The sequence below is a fragment of the Oncorhynchus tshawytscha genome, linkage group LG04 (genome assembly GCF_018296145.1).
Source record: "Oncorhynchus tshawytscha isolate Ot180627B linkage group LG04, Otsh_v2.0, whole genome shotgun sequence".
NCBI lineage: Eukaryota > Metazoa > Chordata > Actinopteri > Salmoniformes > Salmonidae > Oncorhynchus > Oncorhynchus tshawytscha.
In genome coordinates, this window is record NC_056432.1 from 17,740,884 (window position 1) to 17,752,086 (window position 11,203).

General features: G+C 42.6%; 1 protein-coding gene across 2 annotated transcripts; it reads right to left on the bottom strand.

Moving 5' to 3' along the window:
• Positions 1-1,872: 1,872 nt before the first annotated feature.
• foxn4 (forkhead box N4) lies at positions 1,873-10,429 on the bottom strand. Of its 2 annotated transcripts, XM_042320391.1 has the most exons (10): positions 9,516-10,429; positions 8,667-8,767; positions 5,546-5,730; positions 4,946-5,058; positions 4,702-4,812; positions 4,248-4,375; positions 3,914-4,010; positions 3,459-3,666; positions 2,692-3,081; positions 1,873-2,541 (listed from the first exon to the last, which is right to left on the bottom strand). In XM_042320391.1, the coding sequence occupies exons 2-10, from the start codon at positions 8,744-8,746 to the stop codon at positions 2,282-2,284; spliced, it is 1,572 nt and encodes a 523-aa protein (XP_042176325.1). In that variant the 5' UTR covers positions 8,747-8,767; positions 9,516-10,429; the 3' UTR covers positions 1,873-2,281. The 2 variants fall into 2 exon arrangements, with proteins under 2 accessions (XP_042176325.1, XP_024272864.1); XM_024417096.2 differs by lacking the exon at positions 9,516-10,429 and having other exon boundaries at positions 8,667-8,847.
• Between the last annotated feature and the right edge of the window lie 774 nt (positions 10,430-11,203).

Sequence of the window (11,203 nt, forward strand, 5' to 3'; positions counted from 1 at the left end):
TTCAGAATTTGACTAATTTTAGCATATTTTCCAATGCTGACCTGTTTTGGAATGTATGGGTAAATACTGTTTAAGAAACGAAAGCTTTTCTGTGGAGATAGAAGGGATTTGAAACATACAAATATATACAGTAAACCGTGTTTGATAAATTCCTCCCTTTCTCCAATATAAATAAAACATCACAGTAATACTTCCTAAGATGATACAGACAACAGATAAAGAACAGGGAACTTAACAGTATCATGGTAAGGCTTACTAACACAGGAATGCCAATGGTACAATAACTAGCAGATGGTAAGTTAGTAGTTGGTGTACTACAGGGTAGCACAGCTTCTTGAGTCTTTGCTTGGCAAAGCTCCACCAGAGATGTCCGTATATTTTTGTCAATTTTCTCCTAATTTGAGTTTCCCTCTTAGCCGCCATTGGTTACTCCTCTTGCTTACAGTACACAGTCCCTTCGGAAAGTATTCCCACCCCTTGACTTTTTCTACATTTTGTTACGTTATAGCCTAATTCTAAAATGTATTAAATATATTTTTTTTTCCAGCAATCTACACTCAATACCCCATAATGACAAAGCGAAAACATATTTTTTTGCAAATGTATAGAAAAACAGAAATACCTTATTTACATAAGTATTAAGACCTTTTGCTATGAGACTTGAAATTGAGCTCAGGTGCATCCTGTTTCCATTAATCATCCTTGAGATTCCACCTGTGGTAAATTCAATTGATTGGACATGATTTGGAAAGGCACACACCTGTCTATACAAGGTCCCACAGTTGACAGTGCATGTCAGAGCCAAAAACGAGCCATGAGGTCGAAGGAATTGTCCGTAGAGCTCCGAGACAGGATAGTGTTGAGGTACAGAACTGGAGAAGGGTACCAGAACATGTCTGCAGCATTGAAGATCCCCAAGAACACAGTGGCCTCCATCATTCTTAAATGGAAGAAGTTTGGAACCACCAAGATTATTCCTAGAGCTGGCCGCCCGCCTAAACTGAGCAATCGGGGGAGAAGGGCCTTGGTCAGGGAGGTGACCAAGAACCCAATAGTCACTCTGACAGAGCTCTAGAGTTCCTCTGTGGAGATGGGGAGAACCTTCCAGAAGGACAACCATCTCTGCAGGACTCCACTAATCAGGCCTTTATGGTAGAGTGGCCAGACGGAAGCCACTTCTCAGTGAAATGGCACATGACAGCCCGCTTGGAGTTTACCAAAAGGCACCTAAAGTCTCTCAACAAGATTGTCTGGTCTGATGAAACCAAGATTGGCCTGAATGCCAAGCGTCACGTCTGGAGGAAACCTGGCACCATCCCTACGGTGAAGCATGGTGGTGGCATAATCATGCTGTGGGGATATTTTTCAGCGGCAGGGACTGGGAGACTTGTCAGGATCTAGGGAAAGATGAACGGAGCAAAGTACAGAGAAATCCATGATGAAAACCTGCTCCAGAGGGCTCAGGACCTCGGACTGGGGTGAAGGTTCACCTTCCAACATGACAATGACCCTAAGCACACAGCCAAGACAATGCAGGAGTGGCTTCGGGGCAAGTCTCTGAATGTCCTTGAGTGGCCCAGCCAGAGCCCGGACTTGAACCCGATCTAACCTCTCTGGAGAGACCTGAAAAGAGCTCTGCAGCGACGCTCCCCATCCAACCTGACAGTTCTTGAGAGGATCTGCAGAGAAGAATGGGAGAAACTCCCCAAATACAGGTGTGCCAAGCTTGTAGCGTCATACCCAAGAAGAATCGAGGCTGCCAAAGGTGCTTAAACAAAGTCCTGAGTAAAGGGTCTGAGTACTTATGTAAATGTGATATTTCCATTTATTTATTATTTTAATTAGTAAAAATTTCCCAAAACCTGTTTTTGTTTTGTCATTATGGGGTTTTGTGCGTAGACTGATTTAATCAATTTAAGATTAAGGCTGTAACGTAACAAATTGTGGAAAAAGTCAAGGGGTCTGAATACTTTCCGAAGACCCTGTATGTGTGTGGTTTTAAAATTATTTTGATCAAATCAGTCTCCAAACGGACCTCTTTCTCCCATCTGAAGTAGTGGCTTGGGGACGGCAACACAAGTTGCACTGTCATTGTGGACATAGAAAACCAATGCGGGTTCACGCTTTTCAGTCAAAGAAGATGTGGGGGGTTTTTTGGTGCCAGTAGTGGGATTGACAAGTAGAGCCTCTGTGCAAAACAAAAGAAGGTATTTTGATTCTGTTGGTGATGCATCACTACAGCTCTGTCTTTGACTTCCACTCTGTGGTGGGGATGTTTTCATTAAAGCAGGGCGGTGATGGGCTTGCTGTTGCCTGGCGTGCCCATGTACTGGGAGGAGAGGGCGTCCAGGGTGGCGTATGAGGTGAACAGGCCCGTCGCCTGCAGGTCTGAGAAGGGCATGCTGCCTCCACTGGAGACAGGAGGGAGGCTGCCGGTCATGGCGCCCAGGTCACAGTCAGACAAACGCAGGGGAGAGTTACTGAAGGTGCCCAACGCTTCCAGGTTAAAGCTGTCGTCTTTCATCTCCTCCCACAGGTTACCTGAGGACAGAAGGAACTAATTTTGTCACGTCAATGGTCATCACTGCTTCTAAGAGACAAGAAAATGGCCAACTCCAGTGCAAAGTAACATTGGTTTGAGGATTGTTCAATTAGTATATCATGTTGTGACTAGGTGCTATAGATACCCACCTTGTAGAGCGAAGTCCATGATGCTGGGGTCCAGTGTGTCCACCTCTGCATTGACGTCACCGTGGAGACTGTAGAAGTCATGAGGCTGCTTGCCGGGATGCTCGGTGGCAAGAGGGCTGTGGGAGAGGTCAGGAACGGTGTGGAGGGGGGGTGTCTGGGCGGGGGATACCGAGGCCAGCCTGGCCTGGGCATTGGCCTGGAGCTGGGCATGAAGCTGGTGGTGCATGGGCAGGCACTGCAGGGACAGGGTGACCACGGGCTGGGGCTGCATCTGGCCTGGGACAGGCAGGGTTAGGCCGGACGGACAGCTGGGGAGACGGGTCATCCCGGGGTCCATGGGCTTTCGTCTGCAGCTCTCTGGCCGGTCCGTGATCAGCTTGTCCAACTCATCTGACAGAGGGAAAAACAGGGCAGATTAGCAGCTGATGACAGACTGATGACTGTTCATTTAAAACAAAAAACTTAGCAGAGTCTAAGCATATTAGTGTCAATTGGAACATAGCCAACTGTACTGTAGCCGTGACAGTTGCCACATAGACATATAAAACTGAGGAGGAATAATCATCTTCATTGGTGGAGGGTCATGTTCTTCATTGATAGGCCGTGTTCAATAGAGCACACACAATTTTTCAAAAACCTTTTGCAAAGGAAAACAAAAATGAGTTCAGGTTGTTCCTCCCGGTTTCAGTCCCTTTTCCTCTATTTTGTGCCTATTGAACAGGATCCAGGTTGTGTGTGAATAGACTCAGTCAGCCCTGTGGTCTCACCTGGGTTGGCCATGCTACGACGGATGGCTGGCAGGTCCTTGCGCTTCCACTTCTGCATCTCCTCTTCCATCTTGTCGATCTTGGCCGGGTTCAGGGCCCAGAGGCAGCCCTTACGCGAGGAGCCGCTCATCTTGTTCTCCACCTTCTCAAAGCACTTGTTTAGAGACAGGTTGTGTCGGACTGAGTTCTTCCATCCGTCTGGTGCTGTCTACAGGGAAAACAACCCCAAGGAGAGGAAGGAGACATTTAAATGACTTATTAAACACAATGCTAACTTCCATGCAACATATCTGCTTCCCCAATCCCTTTTGAATATTAGGCCAGTTTTCTGGACCCGGTCCTAGACTAAAAAGCATGTTCAATGGTGATTCTTCATTGAGCATGCTATTTATTCCAGGGTTAGGCTTAAACTGGGTCCGAGAAACCAGCCCTTAGAGGATCTGCTCAAGTCTTACCTTAAAGTAGGGGAAATGCTCCTTCATAAAGCTGTAGATCTCGCTGACAGGGAGACTGCCCGTCTTGCTGTTCTTCAGAGCCATAGCAATCAAACAGCTGAGGATGGATCAAAGTAGAAAGACAATATTACCATTTAGTTATAAATCTAGGAAGTAAATACATTTCATATGGTTGATAATTAGACCAGGGTCTTGTTCATTAGGCACCAAAGGGAAGAAAATGGACTTAAATGGGGAACTACCTGAACTTGTCATTTTCCTTTGTGTGCCCTAGTGAACATGACCCGGGCAATACAATACTACTGTAATGCCCCTTGGCCCAGGGGAGGCTTACCTGTAGGAGTACATGGGCTTGGGAAAAGACTTGGGCTGTAGGTCCTGGTTTTGTGGAGCCAGGCGCGGCTGTGTGAACAGGTTTTGGTTGTTGAAGGAGACATTGCTATAGAACCCAGCAGGAGAACACTGAGAGAAAATGAGAGAACAATCTAGAATATTTGTAATGTATATTATTTATTTTAAATAAAAATAGTGTTTTAATTAATGCCATATAAACATCAAACCCTTAATCAGCAGTATGCCGTAAACGAATAGAATAGTCTCTAACACTACATTAAGTTGCTCATATACCCATGTAGTAACACTGTAATTACGCTAACATTACTGTATTAATAGGTTGTTACATTGTCATTTACTAAATACTCTTTACAATACTATGTAATTATATGTAACAATTCATTTCTAATTCACAAACTGTATCCACAGCCCAGTTGTAGGGATGACGTAGTTACCTGCTGGCTAGCCTGGGTCAGAGTGAAAACTTGTTGGGCTGTAGGTTGGTAGGCAGAGGCAGGGCATTGGTACCCTGGGGAGGGCTGCCCATTCATGGAGAATGGAGACATCTGTGGAATAGACCCAGGGCAACTTTAGTATATTTACTATATGATTTCATTTAGCTAGAGAATAAGCACTGATTAATAAAACAGTTTGGATAAATCATATATGTATTTTTTAATGTCAGGATGCATAACTTACATTTCCGCTGTGGGGGGTGATGACGTTAATTCCCAGGGGGCTGTGCTGCATGTTGCTCTGTAGGTGGATCATGGCTCCCTGTCCCCCTGCCATGGTCATGTTGTTCAGCTGAGCTGTGAGGAAGGAAGCAGTACAAAACCCAGGTCTGTCTTCAATCTCCACACATCGGCCCTGTTCCAATACTTTAGAAATGCATCCTTCCTCGCTTCCTTGAGGTAAGCAAATGTGATTGGATAGGTCTGAGCAAGGCTACCACCCTATTACTTTTACCAATTTAAGTATTCTGATACATGATTGTGCTTCAAGGAAGATAAGAAGGAAGGATGCATTTGTAAAGCATTAAGACAGGGTCCATGGCCCTATCAAGTATCAGTGTAGGCCCAAGTCTATATCCCCTCATACTGCACTTTAATCATTCTATTGGTCTTGCCAGTCTCATTAGCCAGGTTGGCAGTTATGCTTCCAACTGTAATCATTTTGATCAATTTGTCCTCTTCAGCATCAGAGCCCAGAAGCACTCCTGAACTATCCAATCAGAGCGTGTGTGTGGATTTGAAATGGTGCAGGCTCCCCCAAATGGCGTGTGTTTGTGTGTCTCACCTGTCTGCTGCTCAAGCAGGCTGCCCCCCTGTCCCTGGGAAGGCCCGTTGAAGTCTCCTCCGCCACCACCGCGACCATCGGCCATCTGCTGCAGCCGGGGAACATCTACAGATGTGAGCCATGACAGAGACTGCAGTTCCCCAGGGAGATCCTCTTGAAGCTGGGAGGGGTCTGTGGTCAGAAGTCTGCAGGGACGGGACACAAGCAACACAACCACTCAGATACACAGCCTAGCCTACAACTGTAGGATATATCCAGACCTGGATTCAAATACTAGTTGAAATCATTATTGCCATGGAAGCAAAAAAATAATAATCCCAAAAGTACAAACCCCAAAACAAATATGTAAGTAGCCACTTTATAAATAGTATTCATACTATTCAGGTCTGGTTATATCTAGGGCAAATATACAGGACACTGACTGAACAGACATGTATTCCATTAAACCTAAAGTAATGCATCCAACATTGGTGTGGGAGAAGTGAAAATTAATCATAATCCAGGAGTATAATCTTATCTGGGATTTACCACAAGTATATTATAGAGTGCTATTTGATTAGCTAATTACTGTAATAGTAACATTATGGATAAAAAGCCAACATTCTCGTTATTATTAATCCCTCTTCAGTAACTTGCTTATGACCTTCCTCATCAACAATTTTAATGTTCTCATCTACTTCCTGAGTTTTGGGAAATACAAATAAAAATAAGTGATCCCTAGATTTGCAACATAACCACCAACAATGATGATCAAGTTGTGTCAACAATGAATTCCCATACCTGCGTACAATATTTGTTCAGATTTACTGCTTAATTTGTGCTTAATCGGGGCATGGGGTGCCAATCAGCTTTTGCTCATTATTTCTTTTAGACAGGAGGGCTCTGCAAGGAGAAAAGAGAAGAATCCTCTCCAGTCGTCTCTCCACACACTTACTGTAGAATAGTTCAGTAATTGGGGTCGCTATGACGACACTCACTATTCAGTTACTTTGTGGGTCTGGAGACTGTAGGATCCCCCGCTCCCCACCCCACCCCAACTGCAAACAAAATCACCCCTACATCAGGTGACTACAATCTCCCTCTACCCATTGGCTGAATCATAAGTAAACAGCGCATGAGATCATTTGAAAATATGGGAGAGCGGCACATGTCGCTCTGCAACAGTTGGCCTTGTCTATTGAAAAATTATCACCTATTGTGTCCCAAACGACAAATCTGTCCAGTGGCACGTGGCCCTATTGTTTCCACCCAGACTCTTCCTTGATTGTCTCTGCTGTTTTTTTTACCAGCCCCTGCATTAATCTGTTGGAATGACAGTCCTCACACAAGAGGGACAAATAGGATGCCATCTGCTTCCCTGTCCCTCTCTCCTCACACTGTCCCCCCTCCTCCACCCAGAAGGGCAGTAGACGGGGCCCTGGGGGACTGAGGGAGGAGGGTGGGGTTGATGGAGGTCAGCCCACACTGCTCACTCAGCCTGTCACCTGAATAAATGACATTTCATCCAGAGCTTTGCCTTGGCGGCACAAGGCTTTGGACACCTTGACTGCATGTGCTAGTAAAGGCTTGTGAATAACCGTCTCTTTAAAAGCAGAGTGACAGACGCTCCTGTGAAACTGTACACCACAGGCACCACCACAGACACCTATTTATACTTGAGATTTGTAGTATGAGCTCCCTCTACCCCAAAAAAAGACACATGCACACATGCCTACATACATGCGTGTTCTCTCTCTTTAAAAAAACACACACACACAAAAAACGACAAATATATGCCTCACCAGCTGTAACCCTGAGTTAAGGCTTAATCCAAATAGGTAAAACACATTTTAGAGAGCACTAGTTCCAATGGAAGCATATAACAACAAGATTACTATTTTGGCCTTAAGGGATGTTCAACTCGATACAACCTAACGTGATTTGCCATTTACCTTGGCTGTAGTCGGATCCCCAAGACAGTTCTTTGGATATGTATTTTGTTTCTTTTACTTAGGTATTTGATAGTCATTGTATTTTGTCAGTATTAACATAGGGTCCCATTCATTCTGAAATATGTCTAAATCACCTTACAAACAGACCAATCCAACTCATATTACAGCAGTATCCTTTCCTGAAGGACATGTCTGAACTTTTTGGGGGTTCAATCCACTTTTGAATATTGTCATTGAGTTGCATCAAAGCAAAATCTGGAAGTGGATTAGGCCTATAACATGATAACGTGACTTTTCAAAAATCTAATGTAGACACGACCTTCAGAAAGGGTACATTTGTAATATAGGATTTGGGTATTTGTACGGTGTTTTGGCCAAATTTTCTAAATGAATGAAGAATTTATTACTACAGCCAAGGTACAAAAATCAGGTTAGGTTGTATTTGTGAACATGAATATCCCTTCAACGATTAGTGGGATTTGATCAAAACATTTCAACTTGATTGGAAACAGTCATAGCCTATATAACACAATTTATATGTAAAACACATTCTTAATGCTTTTTAATTTTTTCCTGAAAATCTGAAAAGCATCTCTAGGCCTAAGCCAATCACCCTAAATATTTTTACAGCAATTAGGATGCCTCTTCCCTATACACCCCCACTTAACCCACAATAAAGAGCATGTTCAACGAGGCACGGCATGCTGGTCTATAGTGTCCCCCGTCTAGCACAAGTCGCACAAGCTTTCCCAGAGGTTCAATACTACACAGACCCCACTCCCACCTCCTAATTGAGAGCCACTTCTCCTCGCTAGTGACCCGGAGAGCCCCATCTCCCCCTTGGAGCCGGCGGGCCAAGAGGCTGAGTCTCACTGTGTGCCGGCTGCGGGAGTGTAAACAGAGCTGATGGTTTCTGACAGATCCATTCAGACAAAATCATTTATTCTTAGGTAGTGGGTTTTTTTCTCCCCTTTTTCATACACCACCTCCCTCCACTGAAAGAGCTGTCCGTCTACCGTTGGATTAAAACTACAGTATAGGGAGTTTTTGGAAAATATATATTGGAGTTATCCTTATACCTAAACCTTTTGAATCATATTTGCCTTTTTTTTTGTTAAGTGGAGCCAACTTTACAAAGATACAACTTTGATCAAAAAGCGTATCATTGCGATTCACAAATCCAGTCTTACCTGTAATCTTGTGGAGAGGGATGATGACCTGAATTTTCTACAACTCCTGACATCCTGGATGCAATTCCACTTTCTATCATTTCCTGGGATATTTGATAATGCTGAAACAAGGAAAAGGTGCCTCTGCATAAGACATCTAGGCTTCAATACTTGATGTCATTTAGGTTTAGACCTATTTCTTTTTTTAAACTGACCAAACAATTTGAATTTTTTTTCCTTGTTTTGTCTACTCATTATATAGGCTATGATTATGACCTTTAGATAAATAAAATATTAGCACATCAAACAGACTACTTATGGAGGAAAATAAGTATTTATATTATGTATGATATAGTATTATGTACTACATTAATCATATAGGCTACAATGAATGCACTATTTAAAAAAATCTGAATCTGATTATGATCAGTTAATAACAATAATGATATAAGCTAATGACAATCATATCAGCTATCATGGAAAAAACATAACAATTGCAAATTAAAATAGACAACAAACAATACTTTAGATGTTTTTATACACAAGTTACAGGGGTATCAGTTCACAAATGTAGGCCTATGCTTCAAATTAATATAACATTGACGTTTTACAATACAGAAAACAAATGGATTGCTATTTAATAAAAGCATTGCAATTGATAAGGCTATATATTAATATTTTTTTACTGATTTAAAAAAAACTACTTTTTGTGCAATCCCTAAATATAGCAGCGTTTCCCACCCTTTCTGAAATAACAACAATGACACAAAAATGAAAAGTCCTCTAATATAAATAATCCCCTCTCACTCAAAGTATCATAACTATTTGCTGACATTCATCCTTGTCATACAGGAAAAAGTTAAATCTTACCTGTTCAGGATAATCTGCAGAAAATGTTAGTTGTTGATGAGTCCGTGTAGTCTACTGTGTTTTCACTGTGCTGCACTTGTTTCCGAAAAACCGTTTTTAAATTTCCCTCTCTGGAGCTGTCCAGCACACTGTCATGCGCAATAGGCCTACCTACCTTAACGGAGCCTGTTGTTGCTCAAAGGGCAGGTTCCTACGGGGTTGACAGCTGCTGCCAATGTAACAACTTGTACCAGACTCCCGTGGAAGACAGTACACCATCCGAATGGACAAAAAAAAATGCAGCCTGATCTCACTTTTTGTATTTACACCTAGGCTAGTATTTCCTTTAATTACTGTGATTGTGGAGTTTCTGGATAAACAGTAGGCTATCCATGGACAATGACGAATTTGAGAAAGGACAGTTTCAAAACAATAAACCACTCTATAGCTGTAGCCACGCAGTCTCTATCCAATATAGTTGACAATTGTCATTGTACGGCGACATATGGTAGCATACTTGTGTGATACTTTTTGTTAGTCAGCTAAAATAAATTGGTCAATATCGAGGCGCAGGTGCGCCTTAGATGCGTCGCTATAGCCTACAATACACAACATTAACACATCACTTTGCCCAGTCTTAATTTGAAATCCGCGCTACAAATTAAAACAAATTAATGCAAATAAAAAATAAGAGGAATAACTGCTTAAGAAAGATGTAGTCCTATAGCGTATTTGTACCCTATACAATTTCCCTTCGATATAATGTCCAGTCCTCCCAAGTTCCAGTTTTCAAGTATTCCAACATAGTAATTATTAGAGACCTTCGACTCTGATGGTGTCTATCGCTGCTTGTTAGCGTCTGAAACGGAATGAATGTGAATTAAAAGGCGAGTGCTTGTTGACAATTTGTTTCCCCGCCGCTGCACCCGCGTCTTTCTCCGTACAACAGCGGGAAAAATAGGCTGGAAGGCGCGCAGGGGAGGTAAAGGGTACATGAGCCAAGGAAACAACAGGGCTGCAAAGTTGTCACTTGTCAGAAGAGATTTGAGCTGGTGATGTCAACCTGTGTTATGGGACACAGTATTTCGACTTCAATCTTAGCGTACTTTAGGTGACAATATACATTGGAAGTAATTGACTCTTATGGGCTAAACTGCTAAAGACAACTGCTTAGGAAAGGTGGAAAAGTTGTCTACTTCACTGTTATTTTTGTGGGTGTACCAACTTTAAAATCTGTTGTCCACGTTTACATAAACAACTAGAATTTGAGAAACATCTTGCAAAAATTCACAACCGGAAATTAACACAAATGTCTGTGGGGATAGAGCCAGTGAAAGCAGTGTCAACCCATGGGACACCACAGATGGTAAATCATGCTGCCGCAATGGACACAATCAATGATTACATGCATGAACGTAACTGACAAAATAAGGCCTTCCCCAAAGATCCAGAAAATCTAAGTCCTAGAGCCCATGGTGTTACACTGTATTATTCACATGGCTCTACTTAGATAATTTGCCGAGGGACCACAACTCCCTTCACTGCGCCATAAAGATTTAGTAAAAGAACAAGTCTGACCATCCTGTTGTTGGAACAAGGTTAACGGCTTATTATGTTAACTGCATATTATTACGTTAAGAGAGAGGAAAAAATATGTGGAAAGAAATTATGTTGAGATAAAAAAAATTGAGAGAAAAAAAGTACTAAAA

What these genes read in the sequence shown, in the direction of transcription:
- foxn4 (XM_042320391.1), bottom strand. Translation starts at nt 8,746, where the DNA reads ATGATAGAAAGTGGAATTGCATCCAGGATGTCAGGAGTTGTAGAAAAT. An exon ending in CCCTCTCCACAAGATTACAG is followed by an intron (nt 5,731 to 8,666) that starts GTAAGACTGGAT and finishes CCGTCCCTGCAG; the next exon opens with ACTTCTGACCACAGACCCCT. An exon ending in TCGTAGCATGGCCAACCCAG is followed by an intron (nt 3,082 to 3,458) that starts GTGAGACCACAG and finishes TCCCTCTGTCAG; the next exon opens with ATGAGTTGGACAAGCTGATC.